Consider the following 26,752-nt stretch of genomic DNA (forward strand, 5'->3'; position numbering starts at 1 on the left):
GGAGCCCCGCAGAGAGGAGGAAGGTGGCCCAGGCAGGAGGGCCCTGAGCCCTTTACACACCCTCCCTGCACACGGCTGACCGAAGCAAAGGCCTGGGCCTTGAGGAAGCCCCTGGGTCTCTGCTGCCCCACACCCCGGGAGTGGGATGCCTCTGTCACCTGCCAGGACCGAAAAGCAGAGGCAAGGTTCTTTCACACCCGTGAGTATGGCCCGGGCATCCCACCTGCCCCCTATACTACTGTCATGGCAGACTCCCCATCTTCTTCCCCCTAGGGGACGTGGCTCCTTCTAGGGGCTCCCATCCTAAAGTTCCTGAATATTTCCAATATTTCATTTTCTTCCATTTTTTTTTTCTTACTTTTTCAGTCCTGGGGATTGAACCCAGGGCCTCATGCAAACTAGGCAAACACTCTTACCTCTGATCTACAAAACTTTTTCTTTTTCCCCCTTCCTTCTTTTGCAGTATTGGGGATTGATTCCAGGGACATTTTACCACTGAGCTACATCTCCAGCCTTTCTTTGAATTTTTTAAATTTTAAGACAGGGTCTCTTGGGGCTGGGGATGTGGCTCAAGCGGTAGCGCGCTCGCCTGGCATGCGTGCGGCCCGGGTTCGATCCTCAGCACCACATACAAACAAAGATGTGGTGTCCGCCGAAAACTAAAAAATAAATATTAAAAAATTCCCTCTCTCTCTAAGACAGGGTCTCGGTGAGTTGTCCTGGCTGGCCTTGAACTTGTGATCCTCCTGCCTTGGCCTCCAGGGTAGCTGGGATTACAGGTGCATATGCCACTGCACCTGGCTTCCAGTTTTCAATGGGGTGAATCTCAATGTCTGACAAGAGCTGAGCCATCAAGAGGCCGGCCAGGTGTCCCCAAGGCAAGGACCAGTTGGTCTTGTCTCGAGGCAGATCCAAGCTCAGCTCCCCTGTGGGGAAGTGGACCCCTAAACTAGGTAAAATCCGACAAGACAGTGAAGCTTTGGGGTCCTGGCATGGGTCCCGGCAGGTGCGGGCACCCTGTTCTTCCTGGCACACTGTGGGCAGCAGCACCCAGCCGTGACAGTGTCCGACGGCCTGCATTTCTGGCCAGGCTGCACCTCCTGCCCCAGTCTCTCCTGCGGCCATCCTCCTCCTGTGCTCCAGCAACATGTCCCTGCAGCCGGGGGCTCTCCCCTCCCTCCCACCTAGACCTCAGTGGCACAGCCTGTGTAAGGGCCAACCCTGGAGCTGAGCTCTGGGGCCCCTCCTCCTGCTCCTGAGCTCCCCAGCACCTGGGCTTCCCCGACCATTTGTCCTCGTTAACAGCCAGCCACCTTGAGATGGCTCCGCAGGTGGAACTGCATTCGAAGCATCTTCTCCCCTGCAATTATTTCTCCTCCTTTAAACTGTAGCAGCTCAAGGGTCTGCACCTGGGGGAGTGACTCTAGCTGAGCAGAGAACAAACGTAGCAGCTGTGGGGTTGGGTTTTAAAACTCATTTCCAAAGGAATGGGCTTCCGAGGAGTCAGCGTCCAGAAAGACTGGGAGCCCAACTTTCCTGCTGTAGCTTTTGTAAGGAATAGAAGAGCTGGGCCAGCCCAGCCCTGGACAAAAACCCCTGGGTTGCGAGAGAGGGAAAACAAACAGGGTTGCCCGCGAGGAGGGATTTCAGGCAGGAGAGGGGACCAGGCCACCCCTCTCTGCTCTTAAGTATTTTCCAACATGTGTGAACAGAAGGGGCCTCTGTTCCTCCCCACTCACCCAGGGGCCAGTGGACACTGCTTTGCATGTCCTCAGCACAAGGATAAGGACTGCTGGAGACCAGATGCAAGACCTGCAGGCTTCCCTGCGTGAAGTCCACCCTGGGCCTGGCTGCTCCCTGGGCAGGAAGAGCCGGAAAACACCAGACAGGGCTGAGGAAGCCACAGGTTTGTTCCTCTCATTAGCAGAAAGAAGGCAAGTTGCTTTTTGCTCCCCAGGTTATGGTCACGGTGTTTTCAGGGCAGGGCTGGCTGCACCTCATTCACTGCTGTGTCCTTGGGTTTAGCACATAGTAGGTGCACGACAGCACGACAGACCCTCTCCACACCAAAGCCCTGAGGGCCAAGTCCTGGGGAAGGTGTTCTCACTGCTATGGCCAGAGGCTGCAAGGTCCTAGGCCGCCCAGGGCTGGAGGACACCCCCACCCCTCAACGAGGACTTGGCTGTAGGCAGCGTGGAGAGGTGATGGGCAGGTGTGGAGGAAGACAGCTAAGTCCAGCAGCCAGGAAACACAAGAAAGTGACTCACCTTGTGTCACTGCAGTAGGGCATCTTGGGAGCAGCTGGGGAGCTGGGCCTGCCTCTGAACCCTTAGGCCTGGTGGCTTCTGGAGCATGTGGCATAGCCCCAACATGTTACTGGTCAGAATGACCTGCCAAGCCCCTCCCTCGGTCCAAGGGCTAAAGCCCAGGTAGGGGCAGAGGCAGGGACAAGCTGCCAAGTGGCACCATGGACAGCTGTGACTGGCCAAGCCCAGAGGGGCCCTTGCTCCCTCAGCTGGGGAGACAGGGCCTAAGCCATGAGACCCTGAGAGCCAGGAAGTCACAAAGCTCACCTGGCCCGGGGTGTGCCTTTCCCGCACTGCCTTCCTACCTGGCCTCGCTCCCCAGAGCAGCCCCGAAAGGCCTGTCCAGAGGGACAAATTAGGGGTGAGGACAACCTATGTTCTCTTTAAGGGCAAAGGCCCCCAAGGTTGTCACTTCCCAGGGGCTCAAGAGGAACAAAAGCCAAGGTTCTAACATCAGCTCCTGGGAGCTTGCAGGAACTTGGCCTTGGGAGGAGTAGGGCAGGGAACCCTGTACCCCACTGTGCGGGCCAGGAGGGACAGAGGGCAGGTGTGGAGGGAGGGCCTGGCCAGGGCAGGTGTGGGTAGACCAAGGACACCCCCAAGGCTGTAGTTCTGCCACCATCAGGGTCGTCCTACCTTGAACCCCACGAGGCCGCCTAAGGAGGCCCAGCACGGGGACAGCTGTGCCCCTCCTCTGCCCCTCGTGAGCACGTTGGACCCCCGACGCACAGCAGGGCTCCCTTGGGGGCCAGATGCCAGAGGATCGTGGGGCAGGGGCTACAGGAGACCACAGCTCAGGCCATATGTGAACAGCATTTATTTCTCGTTTGTTCTGCAAACGTTCAAGCCTACTGACTCTCCTGGGCTGAGTGGGACCCGGGGACAGGGGAGTGAGACACTTCGGAGCTGGTCACAGGCACGGCCAGTGCTGTCTCCTAGGACGGAGCCTGGTGGCCCCTGGAACCCACTGAGTATCTGCTAAGTACACGTGGGGTCACTTGGAGAGGCCAGGCGGGACGCGGGGTGCCATGGCTGAGGCGGTGAGGGGCTCATGCCCACCGGGAAGCACCTTGGCGGTCACGTTCCTGGCACTCTTTGCCGATGGGCTGCAGACCCTGGAACCTGTGTACCCCTGATGTCTCGGGGAACTTACCAAGAGGGTAGAGAGGGCCTCTGAAGAGTGGCTTGTGACTCCTCACCTGGCAGCTAAGGGCCAGTGCCTGAGGTCAGCCCAAACTGCCTTGTCCAAGGCTCCAGGGGGCCCAGCCCTGCCCCAAGATCAGGTTAAGGCCTGGCAGGGCCGGGGAAGGGAAGGGCCGTGCAGCAGGTGGTCATCGTAACCCAGACATCTGGGAGGGGGGCCCCCCAGCACAGCACTGTCCCCATGGTCCCACTGGCCCTGAGCTGGGAGCCCTGAGATCAGGGCCCCGTGGAGGAGCCCGAAGCATAGTCCAGCTCAGTGGGGCCGCTTGCTGTCCAGAATGGCCTTCCAGTCGTCTGCCCACGAGTGCAGCCTGCGGCTGGGGGGCTGCAGCTGAAGATGCTGGTTGTGGCAGGATGTGAAGAGAACGTGCTCCCAGGTGGGGTGTGGCTCTGCCCCTGTGGGCGAGAAAGTAACAGCTCAGTTCAGAGGTCGGGGACCCCAGGGCGCAGCCGGGGGCCAAATCCTGAGTATCCTCAGGCGGGCAGCATGCCTCGATGACTCAGTTTCCTCTCCTGTAAGGGGTGCTTGCACAAGAGCCTGCCATAGGACGACTGAGGACCCAATAAGGCACCTCATGCCAGACACCTGGTACAGCACGTGGTAAGCGCTCGACTCATCACTGAGACAGTGTTCTGCATCAGACCTGCCGGGGGAGGGTCTGCGCTGAGCCAGGTGTCCAGCCTGCCCTGCTCTCTCTGTGCCCAGCCACCCAGCGCTGGCCTGTGGGGGAGGAACAGGCAGGCAGCTGTTGGCCAAGGGCCCCTTGAGCTTCCATCCTTCTGTCCACACAGGTGCTGCTGGTGGATCTGCCCCTTCAGGTTATGTCCCCCACCAGCTCCTTCCCACAGGCCTCCTCCTGCTCCAAGTGGCCTCTGGGCTCCTGGAGGTCACAGCCCCCATGGGCAATTGTGACCCTGGGTCTCCCTGGGAAACCACATGGTTGGGAGGGGCTGGTGAATGCACCCATGGACCTCCGGACACAGTGACTGGTGAAGAGATGGACATGTTTTCCAAACCAGTTCCAAAAGCCATTAGGAAAAGAAAAAGTCTCTTCCTATTGGGGGTGTCTAAAAGAGCAGCCCACGACCCTAAACTACTGACGACTAAAACCAAGAGACCACCCTGCCCGCAGATGCTGGCAAGACCAGGCCTGGGCAGGGCTCGGAGAGCAGGAGGCTGACTCAGCTGGGCCCGAGGCGCTCCTATCCCACCCTCTCAGCTACGTGAACCAATAATTTGTCCTCTTCTTTCAAAAATCAGGTTTATTGTTTCATTTGGGGGAGGGGGGCATCTATAAGCAAAAGGGACAAGTGCAATTCCAAAACACCTTCAGCCAGAGAAACCATGTTCTGCTTGCCTGACATACATTAGGCTCAGTCCAGATTACTTCTGAGAGAGAAAAAAAAAATGTGTGTTTTGGGGTCGGTGTGGGGCATGAACTAATAACAAAGATTTAAAAATCAGAGCCAGGTCCTCGCTTTCCATGAGGAAGGAGGCAAGGCTTTGGAGATGCAAGGTGACTCCCCAAGGCCACCCAGCAAATGAGGCCTAAACCTGGAGACTGATCCCAACCCCAGGAGTCCCCAGGAGGCAGCTCAGTGTGGGCTGCACAGTGGACACCTGACACGCTCCTGCGGACAGCGTAGGCAAGCAGGGACAAGGAGGCAGCTGAGGGTGACCACTGTGGAGAAGGAAGACGTGAGTCCCAAGGCCGGCCCACCCGCGCCTTCCCTGCCATAGGCCACTTGCCTGTGATGTCCGGTCGGTCGTCTATGAGGATGTCAGCGGAGACCACCGTCTTGTCCCTGGTCAGCACAATCTGCTCCAGAAAGTCGGGACCGAAGTGCTTCTCGACCCAGGCATACTGGAGGCGAACGGTGAGGGAGGAGAGCAAAGTGACATCAGGCAGCTCTGGGGCAGTAAAGGCCCTTCCCAAGGGCGGGGGACAGCTTAGGACCTCAGCACTAAGAAGAAAAGGGGCTGACGCCAGGGGCCAGCTCTCAGAAGCTCTATGCAGGAGGGACGAGATGACCGAGGATGCTGGCGCTTGGGGGCCATGTGTCCCTTGTCCACACTCTGTAGTCAGAATGCAGCAGGGCTGTGACACAAACAGACCCAGTGTCTCCAGGGCTACATGCCCCCACAAAGGACAGCCATGTTGGCCAGCACCACCCTCCACAGGTCCTCCAACCTCCCGGACATGCCTGAGAAAGACAAAAGGCAGCTCTGCCCTCGGGGAGCTTCTAGCGGGTTGGGGTTCAGGCCAGGTGCATTCAGACCGTCAGTGGCAGAACACTGTAAGGGTCACAGAGAAGCCGTCCGAGGGGCCGGGAGACGCCACAGGGGCTCCTGACCTCCACCCAAGTGCAAAGGGTGAGCACTTGAAGCAGCTGCTGCTCCGGGTGCTGAGGAAGATGGAGCAGGAGTCTGCAGGGATGCAGGACAGGGAAAGCTAAAGTGCTGGGTGTGATGACTGCCCCCACTCATGGGGCAGGGAAAGACTCGGGCCTGGCAAGCCACACGCACCCTGGCCACGGTGGGCTCTGCGCAGGCCTTTCCGTTTCCTGGTACCCCTTGATTTCCCTCAGGGGCGTGCCCTCCCACCACCCAGCGAAGCCCAAGCACAGCCACCCGGCTCCCTGGGAACATCCTGAGTGAGCAATCCCAGGCCAGCGGCCCAGCTCTGCCCAGCTCACACTGTCTAGCCACCTGGACAGCTGACATCCTCCTAGATTTCTGCACCTCAGCTCACACACGACTAGGGGTTTGGGCCAGTGGGAGGTCGAAGCAGAAGGAGGGCAGGAGAGGGCACGCCTCCCCCCAGAGCTGCTGTGAACAGATACCACAAGTTGCAACAGCTACACGGCGCCGGTGGCTTGGGCCAAGAGAGCCCCGAGCTGCAGAGACAGTGCAGTGTGGCAGCTGCCGTCCTGTTGCAGACACTCGGGTTCAGTCCCCGCCCTCTCGGGGACCCCAGAGCCCCTTGAGTAAAATAAGGGTGGCTGTCCTCTGGCCAGAAGGATAGTGTGCTAGGCCTCCCCAGAGCCCTAGAAATTCAGCACATCCAGGGCCTTGCCACGGGCGGCCACCGCTGACCCTCCACCCCAGCCACCATGGTGCTCTGTGATCTGCAGGGATCAGGGCAGGTTCTGCAGAGATGGGAGCAGGTACCTGCCCCGCGCAGCCCAGCTTTCCTCTCTCCCTGTGCGCCCCCCCCCCCCACGATGGCCTTGGTCTCTTCACAGTCAGGCTTTTTCCTGCCTCAGCAGCTTACATTAGCTGATGCATATCCACCTGCCCCACTGAACTGCAGATTCCTTGAGGACAGGTACCATGTCTCGAGGGACACTTGCTCAGATGCACCCATCAACAATTATACAAAAGGAAGGAGTGGGTCATTTGGGGGTTAGCCTTGCCCCCACAGGAAGGGTGCTCTAATTCTGAAGTCCTCAAGGCCAAAGTCACGGGATGCCACCAGATTCGCTAGATGGCTCCGAGAGGGTTAAGTCACAGTGCCACAGGCAGATGGACTGTGGGTGGGCTGACCCCAGGGGCCGTTCCACCTGGCCAGGAGTCCTCCCAGGTACCAGGCCAGGGAGAGGACATGTGGAGGCATGGAGGCAGGGGTAGAGGAGGTGGGAACCCGGGGCCCACACAAGAAGAGTGCCACGGTCCGCCCTCTTGCCTACATCTCGTCACCACCTATGAAGCACGCACCTTTCCCTCATTCCTACAGCTGTGTACATAACCAATCTGACGTGAGGCGATCACATGATGACCCACTGATGGCTGGGTGGCCTACTGGGAGGTGACACCGCGCTGGGGGAAGCAGGTAGGTCACTGGGTAGGTCCTTCTCCTCCCTGGCCCACGTCCTCTTTCTGTGCTCCTGGATGCCCTGGGCGGAGAAGCTTTCCTCTGCCAAGCCCTCCCATCCCCATGTTCTACCTCATCTCAGGCCCAAAGGGATGGAGCTGGACTCGGTCCATGGAAACCATGAGCCAAAACAGACCTTTTTCCCTCTAACTTGTTCTTGCCAGGGATTTTGGTCCCAGGAACAAAAGGGCTGACTCAAATGCGGTGAGAGCCCTGCTTTCACCAACCCATCTGTGGAGACGGTCACTTTTATTCTGTTTTGTTCATTTTCACTGCGTCATGGCCACGGGCTTGGATGCAGTGTGAAGGTCAAATTGTCATCAAAGTTTCCAGTCACACATAAGCTCCATCTTGTGACGCATTCTGTGCTTCTCTCCTCTTGGGCCCGGGGCCCGTCTGCAGGCCACAAGTAGAGAGAGCCACTCTGTATAAAGGGCTGACTTAGATGACACACCACAGTGGTGGACAGATTCTGAGGCTCAGAGAGGGCTAGTGACTTGCTGAGGGTCACGTGAGTGGCAGAGCCCAGTGTGGCCCCAGGTCTGTGGCCCTGGAGCCCTCACCGCCATGCTCTCCTGCCCTGAGACTGGAAGAGAGAGTTCAGGTTTCCTGAGCCTCAAGGATCACAGCCGTGACCACTAGAGCTGCTGCTTCTAAAGACACAAGGCTGCTCCTGTGTCTCCGAGTCTCTTCCTCAGGAGGCTTCGCAGTCCATGCCCAGTAACAGGGAGCAGGACGGACCTCCCTGGTGCACGCCTGTCCCAGCACTGCACCTGCACAGAGCACGTGCTCAAGAAAGGAACTTTTGGCCTTACTCCAAGTCTGCCGTCCTAAGTGCCCTTACCCATCCCAAGGTTCCGATGACACTTGAGTCATGGGACCACGGGAAACCTGTTGAGCCTCCAAAGACAGTCTCCATGGGATGCTGTGGGTCTGACTGAATCAAAGTCAATCTATGAGGGACGCTGCTATAGTTTATATCTGAAGTGTCACTCAAAGGTCCATGTGGGTAAAGGCTTAGTCCTCAAGGTGGCACTTGGAAATTTTGAGAGGTGGGGCCCAGGAGCATGACTTTGGGTGACTGGGGGCCCTTGCAAAGGACCTGGCTAATTCTTTGCTTTCTGTTGCTCCCTGGTCACAAGGTAAGAGGGTTTATTCCACCACATGCTTCCCCCAGGACATGCGGCCCAGAGCCACAGGCTGGCCACTCACGGATGGAAACCTCCAAAACTGGGAGTCCAGGTAAAACCTTTCTTTTAATAATTTGGTTTATCGCAGGTGTTTATTATAATGATGGAAACCTGACCTAGGCAGACTATTTAGAGTAATGCCAGGTATACAGAAAGAAATAAATGAATGTTATCATTACATCTGAACTTCAATAGCCTCCAATAATTTACAAAGAAATAACCAGGCTATCAATTTAGCAACATGGATGAATACAAGGCTGATACACAAAAAATCACTTATATTTGTATTCACCTGGAGATTGCAAAAATAAAAAAAAGCTATTTATGATAGCATAAAAAATTAAATAGGCTGAACTTATGCACTTAAAACTGGTAAAGATGGTAACTTTTATGTTATATGTATTTAACACAAAGATTTTTCTAAGGAAAAATTGTGTTCTATATGTGTAATAAGAATTGTGATGCATTATGTCATGTATTTAAAAAAATAAAAGCAATTTAAAAAAAGATTTTCTAAGCAAAAAATAAAAATAGGCTTTATGCCAAAAATCCCCAATGTGAAATAAAGAAAAAAATCAACAAAATATGAGTGATACCAGTACCATGAAAACTATAAGATATTGCTGAGAGAAATTAAAATCTAAATTAATGAAGCACTGTGTGTGTGTTCATTCAGGATCAGAAGGTTTTGTTAAGCTATGTAACTACAATGCTACCGTAATCTAATTCCCACCAGGCTGTCTACAGAAATGGACATATCAGTTCTAAAATTTATATAGAAATATAAAGGATCTAAAATAGCCAAAATAAGTTTTTAAAAAATTTTTGTAGTTGTAGATGGACAGAATGCTTTTGTTTATTTTTATGTGGTGCTAAGGGTCAAACCCAGTGCCTCACAAATGCTAGGCAAGCACTCCGCCACTGAGCTACAATCTGAGCCCCCAAATAAAATTTTTGATAACTTTATTTTATTTATATTTTTTATGAGGATCAAACCCAGTGCCTCACATGTGCTAGGCAAGCGCTCTACCACTGAGCCACAACCCCAGCTCCCAAAATAAATATTTTTAAAATATTTATTTTTTGGTTGTAACTGGACACAATATTTTATTTATTTATTTTTATGTGGTGCTGAGGATTGAACTCAGGGCCTCCCACATGCTAGGTGAGCGTTCTACCGCTGAGCCACAACCCCAGCTCCCAAAATAAATTTTTGAGTGAAAGATAATGTTGGAAAACTCACAATGATTTCAAGAGTTACTATGAAACTACAGTAACATAGTTTTTACATTAAAGTATTCAAAGTAGGAGAGACATTTCCATTAAAAGATCTATACAGATAACACTACACAAATGGACCCCAAGGTAAAGACATTTCAATCAAAATGACCTTTCCAACAGAGGAGCTCTAACTAAGTGTGGTGGTGTGCACACCACTAATCCCAGGGACTCAGGAGGCCGAGGTAGGAAGATCCAAGTTCAAGCACAGCCTCAGCAACTTAGCAAGACCCTTGTCTCAAAATAAAAAATAAAAAAGGCTGTGGAGAGAGTTCAGTGGCAGAGCACCCCCAGGTTCGATCCTCAGTACCACACAAATAAACAAAAAATAAGCTCTAGTTTTATCTTGTACTGTGTAAAAAATGAATTAAAAATGGATGATAACCTAAACATAAAAGATAAAAGCACAAAACTTCTGTTCTTCAGAAGACACTGTTAAGAAAAGACAGGGCCGAGAGAGAATGTTTGCAAGACACGTCACCTGATAAAGGACTTGTTTTCTAGAATACATAAAGGACTCTCGCAACTCCATGCCTTACAGCCCAGTGAAAAACTGGACAAAAGATTTGAACACTTCATCACAGAATAAATACAGAGAGCTATTTGCTTCAAAGGATGCTCAACATCAAATAGCCATCAGGGAAATACAAATTAAAACAACAAAGAGATACCACTACCCACCTGTCACAATGACCAACGTCCCGACTCTGATGATACCAAACACAAATGAGGATGTCAAGCCAAAGGGTCTCACTCACGGTGTGTGGGTTTTGGTTGGTTGTTTTAGTGCTGGGTGCAGCCTGGTGCATGCTAAGCACATGGTCTAACACTGAGCAACATCCCAGCTCTTAGATTAAAAAAAAAAAAAAAAACCCACAACTTTTTAAAAACTCTATTTTATTAGTTTACTTTTTTTTCTTTTAATGTGGTGCTGAGGGTCGAACCCCGTGCCTCACACGTGCTAGGCAAGTGCTCTACCTGAGCCACAGCCCTTAGGTTTTACTTTTTAGAGTGGTCTTAGGTTCATGGAAGAAGGTACAGAGACTTCCCAAACTCATCTACCCTCACGCATGCACATCATTCCCCACTCTCAACCCCACGAAAGGCACAGCCCTGTGGGTCAGCTGTCACTGTGACAAGATCTCTGAGAAAGTCAGCTTAACAGGAGGAAAGATTTATTTGGGCTCCTGGTTTCAGAGGCTTCCGTCCATGTTGCTTGGACCCAATGCTGTGGGCCTCTGGTGAGGCAGAGCATCACAGCAGGGGACACAGGATGGGGCCAAGCTGTCCTGTCATGGCAGCCAGGAAGCAAAGCAAAGAAAAGAAGGAAAAGGGGCCAAGGTCTCAATATTCCCTTCCAGAAACATTGTGCCCACACTTGTAATCCTAGAGGCTCTGGAGACTGAGGCAGGAGGATCACTAGTTCAAAGCCAGCCTCAGCAATTTAGCGAGACCCTATCTCTACATAAAATACAAAAAAAAAAAAAAAAAGGCTTTCTTTCTTTCAAAAAGAAAGAAAGAAAGATTGTGTCCGGTGACCTAGCTTCCTCTCAGGAGGCCCCACCTCCCAACAGTGCTATCAGCTAGGGACCAAGCGTTCAGTGCAGGAGCCTTTGGGGGCCACTTAAAATCCAAACCATAACAAACACGCAGAGTAAACCCCAATGTTGACTATGGACGCTGGGGAATAAGGAGGTGCCCAGCGTGGTGTGTCAGCTCTAACACATGCACCTCACACATGGGGCACCTCTGAGCACAGGGAACACTGGGACAGGAGTCCTCCTTTAGGTCTGTTAGCTGCCGCTTTGGAAATACAAGGGCTTCTCACTGTTGCTCTAAATCATTTTAGTTCCTAAAAAAAAAGACTGGGGATAAAAGCAGCTCAGCCCGGCCGAATACATAAAGTCAACCCAAGTATAAAACGGCATCTTCATTTCTAAACCAGAATCAGGAACAAATGTCAGAAGCAGAATCTAAAACTACCTGTGGCTGAAGAATTAATTGCCTGTAGGGCTCACTGGGGAGGCCTTCTCTCCTAGGCCCGAGGTGCAGCCAGGAGGACCTCCATCTTCAGAGCCAGGAGTTCAGTGATCCTGAAGACAGGGGCAGGTGGGGTTGTGTGTGTGGGGGTGGAGGGATGCCAAAGAGGATGGTGCTGAGAGAAGGCAGAGGGATAGACAGCTACCGCCCCTCCACCCCCACACTCCACAAGCCGCATGGCTCCCAGGCTCAGGATCAAACCCAAAGCTCAAAAACAGAGATCTCCAAGCCAGACCTGCCCCTTGCCGAAACCGCACTCAGATGAGCAGACCTCAGGGCAGGCCCCAAGTCAGGGTGGACGGGCGGTCGCAGCTGACATGACCTCGAGATAGCGGGCTTGACCTAGGGCACTCTAAAAGTATCATACACTTTTGTCCCCAATCCATGATAAAATTACAAGACCGGATTGGAAGAACAGGGTTAGTTTTAAAATCTTTAGCCATCTGAACAATTTTTTAATATGTAATTCACATGCCATAAAATCCACATACTTAAAGTGTCCAATTTGATGATTTCAGCATATCCACCGTGTCAAAATGTGGCCAATGTTGATAAAGGTTCAGTGTTGCTCTACGAGAGCCAATGGAGCCAATGTTCTGCCATGGAGTACTCCAAGAACATCAGCTAGGTCAAGGTGGTGTGTGGTGGGTGCTATTCAAAGATCCTAGATCCTTTCTGATTTCTTGTCTATTTGTTCTACCTGTTATTAGTAAGAGAGAGATTAAAACTTCTGGCAATAATTGAGAATTTGTCTATTTCACCCTGCAGTTCTTTTAGTCTTTTATGTTAGGAAAAAAAAAGCTGCTTCTTTTTATCTCACCTTGAAAAGTCATTTTTGAGACCTAAGTCACATGCCATAAAATACAGCCATGTTAGTGTGCATTTCAAGGGTTTTTAGCAGGTCTGCGATGTTATGGGACCATCACCAACATCTTTTCACCCCAAAACAAAACCCCATATCTGTCACGTGGACACTGGGGCTGTGGCTTGGATATGGTCTGTTCCCAGGAAAGCTCATGGTGAGGTACACTTCCTCAGTACGGTGGTGTTGGAGGTGGGCCCCCCTCCTGATGGTGGGTTTGGCCTGTGGGGTGCAGAGGTCTCGTGAACCCCGTGATGCGTCTCCCAGGGCCAGTGAGTTCTTGACCTCACGGGGCTGGAATGGATACCTCGTGAGTAGACTGTTAAAATTGAGGCCACCCCTCATGCTTTGCTTCTTTTATAAGTACCTGTTTCCCCCCCATGAATTGAAGCCACATGAGGCCCTCACCAGATATCAAGCAGATGCTGGCGCCCTGAACTTGGACTCCCTGGCCTTCAGAAATAGGAAGGCCAAAATAAACCTCTTTTCTTTATAAAGCACCCAGTCTCAGGCTTTTTGTTATATCAGCAAAAAAACAAACAAACAAATGGACAAGAGAGCTGGTGTGGACTAAAAAAACACACCATGAGCTCCCATGTGAGGCTATCGGGGTGGAGGGTGGGGCAGCCTCACCAGGCAAAGCTTCTGGAATGCAAGCAATGTGGTTGTCACAGCATGGCAAGAGAAAGTGCTGAGCCTTTCAGTGTAAGTCTTACCAGAGGCCCACGTGCTGGGAGCAGCTGGACAATGTGGTTTAAAATGTCATTTAATTTATGTCTTTCACTGTGTGTGGTGCTGGGGATGGAACCCAGGGCCTCTTGATGCTCATCAAACATGCTCCCACAGAGTACTCCCCAGGCCCAATCATTATCTCCCTAAGTTCAAAAAGTGGCCTAAATCTCTATTTTGAGGTTAAATGAAGAGATCTAATTATGTGGAGTATTTAACTTATTTGTTTAGTTGTGGTGCTGGGGCTCGAACCCAGGGCCTTGCATGTGCAAGGCAAGAACTCCACCAAACGTTTGTTCTTAAAACCAGAGTAGATTCCAGCAGACACATCATCTGGGAACCGACCTTCCAATGACAAGAACACGCTCTGCTTCACACCCCAGCACCTCTCTTAATATGGCGTGTGATTACTTGCCTTGTTGAGCTAGAAAAAGTCAGCATCAAATGTCATGGCTATGCACAAGGCGCTTGCCGTGGAGGGGAGGAAAATCATGCTACTTCAGTTCCAGTTCAGTGGAGCTCAAGAAGGTGGGTGACACGGGGGACAGAGCTCAGGAAGGTGGGTGACACGGTGGGGTGGGGGGCAGAGCTCTGGCTCTGCACCCAGCTCGCTGCCTTCCTGCTGCTGACCTTGGCCACGGGCCTCAGCTTCCTCATCTCAACAGGGATGAGAACAGCCCCTGCTCTGCGGGGTACTCTGAAGGTGACACTGGAGGTTACAGGGAAGGCGGGTGCAGACTGCCACCTCAGCACCCTCTGCTGTTATCTGCTGATGGCCTGAATGTAGCCTCTCTGTGACTCCCAGGGAACTCACGGCAGTTAGTTTTCCCCCTTGTGATGATGACTCCAGAGGAAATCGATCGTGGAGAAATATTCACACATACGATGCTAAAGGCGATCCTGCTGCAGTGGACAAGGCCACCGTCCGTGACTGGTGGGAGGTCTGAGCCCAGACCAGGGCTGCCAAGAAGGTGCTACATACATCCGTCCTGAGCACACATGTCCTGAACCAGCCTGTAGCCCCTTTAATGCCAGCCCCAGGCATGGCACAGAGGAATCAGTCACTCACATCTCCTTCAGCCACAGCCAGCCACAAGGAGAAGGGTCCATCTAGGGACACGGGGGACAAGTAGGTGGTAGAAGCTATTTTCATCTCAGATGGTTGGAGCCTGGGTAAGTTAAAGCACTTAGCCTGGCCCTAACCCGCCTTGTCCCTCTAGCCAGTCCCTCTAGCTGCTGGGCTGACAAAATTCACCTAGAGTTCCTCAAACATGCTGCGCATTTTTCTACCTTCTTATCTTCGTCCATCATCCCATTTCCTCTTAACCAACTGACCCTGTGTGGTCCAGCCTGCGCCCGCCCAGGTGGGAAGTGGGAGGGCTCTGCCTGCTGCTGGTGCAGTGGGAACAGAACTGCTGCGAAAGACACACCAGAGCCCTGCCCCTCCTTGTTGATGTGCTCACACTACTTCTTGTAATTTACTCTTAAGAGCACAATAATAGGGCTGGGTATATAGCTCAGTGGGTAGAGTGCTTGCCTCACATGCATAAGGCCCTGGGTTCAATCCCCAGCACCCCCCCCAAAAAAAAAAGTACAATAATACAAAGCTTATTTACAAGGCATCTTTAGACATGAACAATCGTGTTTCTGAAGAACAGCGTTTGATGGCATTGAAAAAGCTAAAATTATAATACTAAGCAGAAAAGGAATGTAAAGTTAGAACAGATTTAGGTTTTATTAAAATATACAATTATATTTATAGGCATAAAAGTAAAACTTGAAAGAAATATTAAAATGATAACAGCGTCCCCATCTCTAGGTGGCGGGAGATAGGGACACTGTTAGATGTGGGTTTTGGGAGCTTTTTCTCTTGTGTATTTGGGACAGGACATACATCTGCCATCACTGTGCCCCTTTTTCTGGCACCAACCCCCCTGCTTTTCTCTGAGACGCTGCCCCTCTGCCATCAGAGACAACCTAATAGGACAATCAGGATGCTCCCAAGACCTTCCAACTCCACTGGCTCCCCTCTTGGTTTTTGCTCCCCAGTGTCCACAGGTGCTCCAGCGTCTGGAAGCACCTGTCCTGGGCGGCCTGTCTGCAGGTTTGGGCCCCTGCTGCCTGAGGTCTGCTTTCTGAGGCTCCCCTTTGATGCTCTGAGATAAACCAACACCCTTCTCACCACCTCCTTTTGTTCAGAGGAAGGCTGTGATGCCGCTTGAGACTCAGGGGTCTGAATCGACACCTGTTCCTCTCCAAGGGGGACTCGTCTCTGCAGGAGAAGGCGGCTCAGGGCACAGCTGGGGAGATGGACAGATGTGGAACAGGCCCCGCTGGCTGTGTGATTGTTAGGCCCAGTAAATGGGCTGCCTCACCTTCCTCTCTGAGCCTCCATCTCTTCAAATCAGAAAGGTTTTCCTGTTTCACGGGGAGCCGCTCTGAGCCTTAGGAGTGATGATGAAAGGAGGGTGCCTGGCCAATTAAAGGCCCAGAGGAAACGGCGTCTGATAGCTCTCCACTGGACAAATGGGTCTGTTCATCCAACAAAAAAAGGCCAAGTGCCCAGGGCGCCTGGCCCTGCACTGAGGGCTGGGATCAACAGTCAGCTGGACGGTCACTGCCACTGCCCTTGTGGATCTCAGGCTGGTGGGAGACGACAAATTACAAGCCAGAGACGAGGACCAAAGCCATTCCAAATGGTGCTAAGAGTCCTGTAGGAAACAAGGGCTGAGAAACCCAACAAGGTGGAGAAAGAACGTGACTTAGATATGGTGGGGAATGTGGGGGGACCCGGAGCAGAGGACGCCTGGTGGGGGCCAACACTCCAGCCGAGGGTCGCTTCCAGGAAAGGAGGGTGGGGAGCGCGGTGGATGGAGGACGCGGGCAGGCTGGAAGGCCAGGCCCAGGAGTGTGTGTACGTATTTTTCAAAGGCAAACCATTAAGATGGAGTTGATTCGGTCCATCTTATGAAAGTCCTCGTCCACTCTGAGTAGAACTGACATACGCCAGAAGGTTAGGTGACATTAAGAGTGACATTAGGAGTCCTGGGCAGAAATTCTAAGGTGGCAACAATGGAAAGAGAGCAACAGACAGATGTCGGCTTCGTTCTGAGGAACAGAATTCACAGGACACAGAACACGGCACGGGGTGAGAGGAAGATATCAGATGGACCCCACTTCCAGCCCTCCGAGGCAGGCAGACAGACTGCGTCCCCGAGAGGGAAGGGCTGAGGCTGCCGGGGGAAGATGGAGGGAGGGACATGGATGGCTGACCCCCAAATGAGTTATAAATCCACAGGGATGGCTGAATGAAAGCCATTTAGCAATCTTTCTCCTATAAACTCAGTATGTCCTCTACAGTCTTTCACATCTGTGGATTCAGCCAACCACAGATCAGAAATATTCAGGAAAACAACTGTCGGCACTGAACAGCGCTGGGTTTCCCTGTCACTCCCAACGACACAGCCTCACAGTATTCACGACTGCATCAGGTACTGAGTAAGTGAAAGATGGTTCACGGTGTACAGGGGTGTGCACGGGTTATGTGCAAATACAAAGCCACTCCACACAAGGGACCTGGACTCGTGCAGACTTTCATGGTGGGGACTCCTAGAGCCAGACCCCCAAGGCTACCAAGGGATGACGGCGCTGGCAATAACCCTGACCACCCAGTGCTACCACAGTGGAAGCATCAGCCCTACTTCTCAAGCTTAGGGGTGGGTCAGAGCCACCTGGCAGGCTGGGAACACCGACCACAATGCCACTCAGAAGGTCTGGTGTGGGGCTGAAAAATGTCAATTTCTATGAAGTCGCAGGTGCAAGGACCTTTCTTGGGGGTTTCTGCTCTATTGGAAAGAGTGGCCCCAGCCTTCACCCCTCATCCATGCCCACCAATTGTGGGACACCTCTCTCCTGGGCTTAACTAAACTTGTGCCCCCAAAATGTTCAAAGAGGGGTCAGGGTAAAGAATGTTTTACCCTCAAGTGGAATATTGAGAGGATGTGGGCACCGAACGGTCACATCATGCTGGAGTAACTACTCAGTAAGCCTGAGCCCCCTTCCCACTGAGGAATACAAGGTGCTTAATATTGGCTGATTGTGCCAAGGCAGTTTCTGATATGGAGCGGGAGACTATAGAGATGCTCAGAACTTGTGCCTGAGGGTCCGAGGGCCCTAGACAGGGGGAGGTGTGGGCTGGAAATCCAGCCTCCTTGTGGGGAGATACCGCACAGACACCAGGGCAGAGTCAGACCCTGCATCTCCCCATGCACCCCCATCCTGGCACCAGCACCCTCCTCCCGGGCAACAGAGCTTTCCTCGGGGCTCAGCACCTGCAGCTTCCCAATTTCCAGAAAAATCTCCATTTCATTTAATTATCTCTTCAATTAAGGATAAAAGAGTGAGTGCATAGAAAAACAAACTTGAGCCATTTCCCCTCTGTCAGATTCTTCTTATACAAAGGTCCCGAGCCTGCAACCCTCCCCAGATAATGGTTCTCCCCCGCATCACCTCCTTCACAGGCCTCACAAATGATGCTGCCCATTGGCTGGACACCTTCCCGCCCACTCCACGTGGAGGTGAGGCCCCACCCAGAGCACGGTACGGAATCTCAGGCTGGTGCTGGAGAAGGCTGGGGGAGCAGGAGTCACTGGCACAGAAGCAGGGAGCACAGACTGGGGACCCGGCACCACAAGAGTCTGCCACCCTTCCTAGGGGACGTGCCCATCTGGCAGTCCTGCCCGACACCCAGGCAAAGGGCCCATCCAGAATGAGACGCACGCCTTACCTTCTCATAAGGACAGTACTTGAACATCTTGATGGGGCTTGTGCAGATGAAGACATCGGTGCTGTCAAGAAGAGAAAGGACAGTGAGCCCGTGGCCCTGTACCTGGACCCTCTGACCTCTGACTGGACCCTCTGACCTCTGACTTCTCTACTGTCAGCTCCGAGTCCTGCATCCGCATGGATCCACACGGATCCACACAAGAGACATCAGCTTGTGTTTCTGGCCCCACCTGATAGCTCCGGGAAGCCACCAGTGACCCTACTTTGGCCACCAGCCACAAGCTCGGGGACAGGCTTCTGACTCCTGGCAATTTTTGCTGGACAGGACTCAAAAGCTTAGCCACCCCAATCAGGCGCTACGTCTGAAATCTGCATAAGGAAAAACAGAGAGGCATGTGGCCACAGGGACAGCAGGAAAAGGCCAGAGAGAGCTGGGAGTGAAGCTCAGGGGCAGTGCGCGTGCTTTGCATCCTCGGGATTCAGTACCCATCCCCAGCACACGTGTGCACACACACACGCTCAAAGATGCAGAACCCACAGTTGCTTGAGGGAGAACTGGGGCCTCGTGCAATGCAAAAGAATAAGCAATGTACCGGGAAGAACTCCAAGAGCACCTGCAAGTTCTCTGGTCCTGTTACGTGGGTGGGGAACCCAGCTCTACCTGCACTGAGCTGTCAACATGTCAAGACAGACGGAGGCTCTACACAAGGAACACCCTTCCCATGGTCACTGTTCTGAGCTGAATTCACAGGGGCTGACACTGACCCGGAAGGGCCTTCCAGGTACCTCCTCCTCCCTACACCCCAAGGGGCCCACCTGGGCCATCTGATCCCAAACATCCTCATAGAGTTGACATTCGTCGCTGGCACCTGCACCTGCACCTGCACCTGCAGGCTCATCAGACTGAGCTGTGGGGACTTTTCTCAACTCTTTTCTCTTTGGCAAATTAGTCCCCTGGGCGTCCCGTGTAAACCTGCCACTTTCCTCTCATTACCCGCAATCTCCTTGATTCTTGGCACTCCCTCTGCCAACCTGGCTGTCCCCTCACACCTGCTAGGATACCGAACACTCAGTCTCTGCCCTTTGGCTCTCACCTCCGGCCTCTGTGGGAACTGTCCTGCCTCCCCTGCAGGCCTGAGTGAGGGCTGGCTTCTCCTTAACTCCACAGGGGGAGGTGAGGAGAGTGTCTTCCCTCTTCCCCATCACTCCTTCCAAACCCGACTCCTGCAGCCTGTGTCAAATGGCCTCACGCCCTGGTGGTCCTGCCTACCCTGTCACCTGCCACTTGCCAGGTACTGTCCTCCCCGTTCCTCCCGAGCCCCTCTCCCCCTACTCTGTCATCATCCTCAGTGACCCTGCACACGCCCACGCGCATGCACACACACAAACACACACACGTGCAAATCCAGCAGCTTGCCTTTCGGTGGTGCCCAACCCTTCTCACCACCAGCTACCTCCCCCACCCAACCTCTCTCCTGCCCATCACTGCCTACAGCGCAGACTCGCTTCAGCCAACACCTCGGTCTCACACTTGGCCTTTCTGGTCACCACTCTCTCTCGATGTTTCTGGAAAATATACACTAACAGCCCGAGCCCAGCTCTTCAGACTCAACAAGACAGACCACCCGCTGCGGCCCACCATTTCTGCATGATCCCTCACTGTCAGCTCGGTGTCCTCTCCTCTTCCCTTCTTGCACTCTGAGGCCCATCTCTACGATCTCTCTGCTTGTGTTTCTCTTGCTCCACTGAGATCTGTTTTGCCAAACTCTGAAAGAATCCAGCTGTCCAACTTCTAACACCAGCATCCAAGCAACTGAAGGTTGCTGGAGGAAAAAAAAAAAAACACTGTTGAAACAGCTCCACTGAGCACTCCAGCTGATGGCAGTCTTCCTCTGGAGCCATCACGAGGCAAAGCTCCCAGCATGGCGAGACTCACTTTTCCCTGTTCCTGACCTCCTCACCGACCGACGACGCCCGCTTCACTTCTCACCCACCCTCCCTCCTCTCACCAGCCCCCTCAACCCTGAACTCTAGCCTCATCTTCACAAAGACTTTGTCCCTGTAACATCCCCCCTTTCTCTCCTCCTCTTCAGTTTCTCCTTCTCAATCACACATATTCTGGAACCTCCTCGACTTACCGCAAGGTTACATCCTGACAGGCCCATGACAAGTTGAAAACCTCAGTAGAGAATGCATTTGATACACCCACGCTACCACACCCTACTCTTAATACGCCCGCTGCACTATGGTTTCTACTGAATGGATGGATCTTGCTTTTGCGCCACTGTCAAGTCAAAACTCCTAACTGAACCATCTGTGAAACCTAAACCTTGGCCCGCATCCTCCCTCCAGTTACTGCATCCGCTCCCTTGGCGTGTAACAGACCCAGCGCCCTGCTTTGCTGCAGCCTCAAACGTCCTCACCTCCTGCCCCTGCTGCGACCCACGCCAGCCTTAGGTCAATCCCTCCACTCCACAGAAAGTGGTCGCTGTCATCAAGCACCCTTGAGTCCCCCGTGCGTGGCACACTGCACACCCTTCGCCTCCCTCACCAGCATTCCACCCCACCTCTGCCAGCTCTCCGGGGTGCTCCTGCCACACTGGCTCCCCCTGGGGCCTCCCTCGGGGCTCTCCACCAGCTCCCAGTATCCTCCAGGCCTGCAGCTTTAATGCCACCTGTATGCTGGCACCTCCCAGGCTCTCCCCGCACCAGCTTCCAGTCCTTCTGGACTATTAAACAGCCCCCCACCTGGACACCATGCATCTCAAAATTGGCAGTTCCAAAGTAAACGTGGGATTTCCCCCCACCTCCCAAATCTGTCCCTTCCCTGGTATTCCTCTAGCTAACAGCACTAAAATAAATGGCACTGTATTGGTATACACATATGCTAAAGAAAAACCCTGAAAATCACCACTTTTTCCTACGTTTCTTGCACCCCCAGTATTATAACCATCGCCAAGTCCTCTGGGCTTACCCACATGGGTTTCAGCCCAACAGCTTCTCTCCGTGGCTGTCAAGCACCCAGGCCAAAGCACCCTCTCCCCAGTGAGCTGCTTTTAAACACTGGCTAGTCCCTCAATTTCCAATTCTGACCTTTCCAGATCATTCTCCACCTCACATCCAGAATGACTTTTTTTTTTTTCTTTTTCTTTTTTTGAGATGGATTTTCGCTATACTGCCCCGGCTGACCTTGACCGGGGTTCAAGTGATCCTCCCTCCTTGGATGCCTGGAACTACCAGCACGCCTCACCACACCTGACTTGACTATTTTTAGACAGTTTTATTGAGGTATAATTGACATGCAGTAAACTGCACATATTAAAAGGGCACAATTTGATAAGTTGTGGCACACGTACACACCCACGAAACACAGGACACCACTATCAGGGTAATAAACACACCCTGCACCCTGAGCATTTTTCCCTTAGTCATCTCTCCCACCTGCCCCGCCCACCCCTGGGCCCATGCAACCCCCAACAGCCTACAGCTGCAGATCATATGGGATTTTTCTACAATTTTATGGAAGTGTAAACATCGAGGATCATTCTTTTTTAAAAATCTGGCTTCTTTCATCCAGTACAATTGTTCTGATATTTATCCATGCTGTTAAAAATGTGTCCAAAGATTGTAAGTTTTTCAAAATTAAACAAACTGATTTTTTAAAGCTTTATTAAGAATATAATTCCTATATCATAATACTTACCCACTTTAAGAAAATAGCTAAATGAATTTTAGTGTATTTACAGAGTTTCACAACCATCACCACAGTCTAATTTCTAGGATATTCTGATCACTGCACAAATAAACCTTACGTCAAATTAAACAGTCACCTCCCATTCCCTCCTCCCGGCCCCCTGCTTTGTCTCTAAGGATTTGCCAACCTGGGACATTTCATATAAGTGGAATCACACAATGAATGTTCTTCCTTCTCTTAGCATGTTTTAAGGTTGCTCCATGTTACAGCATGAATTAGAACTTCATTCATTTTTATAACTGAATAATATTCCATTTATGGATATACCATGTTTAGTTAGTCTATTCACCCACTGATGGGCACATGGGTTGCTTCTTTTAGATATTACGAAGAGCACTACTGTGAACATTTGTGTACAGTTCTGCACAAACAGTTTCACTGCTCTTGGGTATTTACCCAGGAGTGGAATCACAGGCTCATATGGTAATCCTGCACTTAATGTGTTAAGAGACGGTTTGCCAAACTGTTTTTGCACAGTAGCTGCGCATTTTACATTTCCACCCACAACATATGAGGGTTCCGAGTTTTCCACGTCCTCTCCCACAACTGGTACCATCGTCTCTCCTTAGTGGGTATGAAGTGACACCTCACTGTGGGTCTCAGGTTGTTTGGTTTCTGTTTCTGCAGTGCTGGGGACTGAGTCCAAGGCTCTGTGCATGCTAGGCAATGCTCTATCACTGAGCTACACCCTCAGACGTCACTGTGGCTCTAACTTGCGTTCTCCTGATAATGAGTGTCACTAAGCACGATTCTGTGTACTTACTGGCTCTCTGGAAATCTTCTCTGGAGAAATGTCTATCCACTTTTGTTGCCCCAGACCCACAATTTTAAAACCTGTGCCAGGTCACAGCACTCTTTGCTCAGTCTCCTTCCCACCCCACCAGAAGCAGCCCCTTCCCCATTTACTCTCCAGCACATGGCCTTGTTGATTTCCTTCACACAGCTCATGGCAATCTGAAATTGCACTTGCCGTGGTTCACGCTGCCATCTCGCCACTGTGATGTGAACTCCCTGAGGCCTGAGACCTTAGGGGTCTTATCCACTAACACATCCCCAGTGCTGGTGCCATGACACACAGTAAGGCAGATACCAAGTCATTAAAAATGTGTCTGTCTAGGGAATAAAATGCCTCTTATTCCAGGCTCCACGGTGGAGTAACAGGTGTCATGCTCAAATTGAGGGTTTAGACATTTATGTCTCCAAATGAGTGGTGTGTCCTTTAGAAGTCCTCGATGAGGTCAAATACTTGTTTTGACAAATACCAATCCTCCTGGATTGTGATGAGGTTATGTCCCAATATACCCGTTATAAACAGTTGAAAATGCCCTGGATCCACCTAGTCTTCTGAAGATCCTAGCTCAGCGCCACAGTCCACTGAGGTACGCTCGTCGATCCCCCCTGTGATTAGGCTGACAGAGCTGTGGCTCACTGCTGCTGCCCAGCATCAAGAGAAAGGACTGGGGGGCTGGGGTACAACTCAGTGGTCGGGTGCTTGCCTAACCTATGTGAGGCACTGGCTTTTATCCTCAGCACCACATAAAAAAAATAAATAAGCAAAAAAAAAAAGGTATCATGTCCATCTACAACTAAAAAAAAAAATTTTTTTTAAAACAAGAGAAGATTGGACCACGTATCACCAGCCACGAAAAGATCCACATTCAAAAATTCATGTCATTTCCATTGACTGTGAATCTCTGTTTTCACCCCTGTAAAGTCTAAAATCCTAAGTCAAACTATCATAAGTTGAACCACCTGTACTGCTAAAAACATACTTGGAGGGTGTATCATACAATAAAAATATGGAAAATATATATAGAAAACTCAAACAAAACCACCAAAACATTAAAAAGTGCTTGTTTCAAAAATGGTGAGATTATAAATGACTTTTTATTATATATTTTAATTTTCCAAGTTAACAGTTAGCTATATTTTTTTTCTGTGAAAACCTTTCAGCCTTCCTTTAAGAATAATCTCAGAAGCCAGTTACAATCACCTCCAAAGATAGACATTGCTTTGACATCCTAAGTTTTGCTTTTATTTAACATATTTTGAAATGCATAGTAGTCTTAGCACTAGGGAGATTTAGATATGACTCATATGTACCAGCACTGACTCAAAATAATTTTTGGCTATTTTTGCATGTCAAATGCTCCTTTTAATGACAATACTGATTGAGGACTATTTTTTTTTTTTTTTGCTACCAGGGATTGAACCCCAGGGGCACTTAACTACTGAGCCATATTCTCAACACTTCATTTTTTATTTTGAAACAGGGTCTCACTAAGTTGCTTAGGGCCTAAGTTGCTGAGACTGGGTTTGAACTTGCTACCTTCCTGACTCAGCCTCCTGAGCTGCTGAGATTACAGGCATGCACCACCATGTCCAATGAGGGTCTTTCAAATGAGAAAAAAAAGACACAGTAGAGCATGTATTCTGTGCTAGATGTTAAGGAAGAACATCTACTCAAAAGGAAACTTGTATCATGAGATACTTATTAAAATTCAAAAACACGTGGCTTTGATCCAACTAGTCCACAACTGCATACATACACCAGACTCACTGCAGCTCTGAAACATATGAATGAATGAGAAACAGCCACATGGTAACCCTTACACGAACTATGTTACATCCATCCTGTAGAATACTAGGTGATAGTCAGAGAATCAAGGTCACCGGTGCAGTGGCACACACCTGTAGTCCCAACTACTCAGAAGACTGAGCCCAGGAGTTTGAGGCCAGCCTGGGCAACATAGCGAGACCCCTGTCTCTATTAAAGAGAAAAAGGAAAAAGCAACTTTAAAAGAATAAGGTAGTGCTATAGTACTGACATTAAAATATTTCTGAGATATTGTTAAGTAAAAAGGAGAGAGCTTACAGAACAACACAAAGATCTTATCCACTTTTTTTATTTTTAAATAGGGCCTCACTATGTTGTTGAGTCTGGGCCAAAACCCTCAACTCCAGCAATCCTCCTGCCTCAGTCTCCCGATTAGCTGGGACTGCAGGCATACACCACCATCCTCAACTCCACATATTTATTTTGTGTTACCGGTGCTAGGGATTGAACCCAGGACCTCACTCATGTCAAGCATGTTTTCTTCCACTGGGCCCCTCGAGGCATCCATGTTTTTCCAAAAAACCTAAGAACTTTGTGAATACATACACTAGAGTTATTCATTCAGCAAACATTTGGGGTACATGCTAAGTACCAGATATCATTCTGTGGACTGAGAATAGAGCCAGAACCAAGACAATCCCTGACCTCAGGGAGCTGTCACCCGAAAGAGAAAAGGACAAACACAGATATAACCGTTTCAGATTGGAGTGCGTCCCCAGAGTAATGGAGATTTTAGTGCAACATGAAGCCAGCTGAGTTTTCAGCTGGGAATTAACATCACCAGAATTTAGTTTAAAAAACAGCTCATTCTGGCTGCTGGTGGGTCATTTAAATTCATACATCTATATGTAAACTTGTATATACGTTGTGCATGTTAAAAGGCTTGGGAGTGTGCACTCCAAATTCTTGCTGGTGTGTAATGGTAGATGCCTATAATCCCAGCAACTGTGGAGGCTGATGCAAGAGGATTGCAAGTTGGAGGCTAACCTGGGCAATTTAGCAAGAACCTGTCTCAAAATAAAACAGAAAGGCTGGAACCAGCTCAGCAGTAAGGCACTTGCCTAGCGTGTGCAAGATGCTGGATTTTCCATCCAGTACTCCCCCACAACACAAAACACAATCTTCACAAGGGCAAAAGGAGTAGAACCCAGAGGGCTGTATAGAGGGAGGGAGAGCAAAAGGGCACTTCCCGTACATCCACACTGAGTTCTTTTTTTGTAAAAGACTAGATCCATGTTTTGGGATAGGAGTGTAACTCAGTGGTATAGACTGGTCTGTAGGAGGTCCTGGGTTCTATCCTCAGAACCACAAAACAAGACCTATATGTTCCTGAGTAATTAACAGTCAACATGCCAAGGAAGCTGTTTGGGGGGAGCCTCTCAGATGGGAAATCAGGTCTCTTCCATGGCCACTGAGTCACCATGGGACTCTTCCACCAAATTCCCCCAGATAGAGGTAAAGGACCACTAGGTATGGCCTAGTTTTGCATTTCCCAGTTTCTGTGAAAGTGAAAATAGGTAAGCAGTGATAAAAAGTCTTCAAAGCTAGATTACAGGTGGTAAAAGTTGCCTTCTCTCCTATAAGAAATTAACTGCCCCTCCTTCACCTGGCAGGTCCCTTCTCATTCTTCAAGATGGCGGCTCCAAGGTCACAGCATCTCCTGGTGAGTGCTAGCCCTGGCCTGCCTATACTCCTACACTCCCTTCACATGCCCACTACTAGGCTCTTAGATCTACCTCCTAATAACTTGTTAACTAGTGTCACTAGTTCAAGCACCTGGTTCGAGGGCAAGCCCATGTCAAGTGTTTGATAATCATCCACAATATTAACAGTTAAACCTTGGCCTCTGTGGCTGGGCCTCCCATATCTCTTGTTCTGCAGTATGCCTGCTCCAGCACCTGTCATGCAGTACCCACTCAGCTTCTGACCAGACCCTTGTGCTCTGTCCATACTCTGGCCACTGAGTCACCATGGGACTCTTCCACCAAATTCCCCCAGATGGAGGTAAAGGACCACTGGGTATGGTCTAGTTTTGCATTTCCCAGTTTCTGTGAAAGTGAAAATAGGTAAGCAGTGATAAAAAGTCTTCGAAGCTAGATTACAGGTGGTAAAA

At 50.8% G+C, this 26,752-nt stretch overlaps 1 protein-coding gene across 1 annotated transcript in view; it reads right to left on the minus strand.

The window, feature by feature from the left end:
* Window positions 1-3,100: 3,100 nt before the first annotated feature.
* The window catches only part of Nt5m (5',3'-nucleotidase, mitochondrial), a 32,490-nt gene continuing 8,838 nt past the window's right edge, over window positions 3,101-26,752 (minus strand). Inside the window, exons 3-5 of the mRNA XM_046456745.2 lie at window positions 18,270-18,330; window positions 5,260-5,374; window positions 3,101-3,905 (exon numbers count right to left, since the gene is read on the minus strand). Of these exons, the coding sequence (XP_046312701.1) occupies window positions 3,763-3,905; window positions 5,260-5,374; window positions 18,270-18,330 (319 nt within the window). The 3' untranslated portion in view covers window positions 3,101-3,762. The remainder of the gene's footprint in view (window positions 3,906-5,259; window positions 5,375-18,269; window positions 18,331-26,752) is intronic.

This window comes from Marmota monax, unplaced genomic scaffold, assembly GCF_021218885.2.
Source record: "Marmota monax isolate L192 unplaced genomic scaffold, Marmota_monax_Labrador192_F-V1.1 WCK01_AAM20220418_F8-fsc00291, whole genome shotgun sequence".
In the NCBI taxonomy this organism is placed as follows: domain Eukaryota; kingdom Metazoa; phylum Chordata; class Mammalia; order Rodentia; family Sciuridae; genus Marmota; species Marmota monax.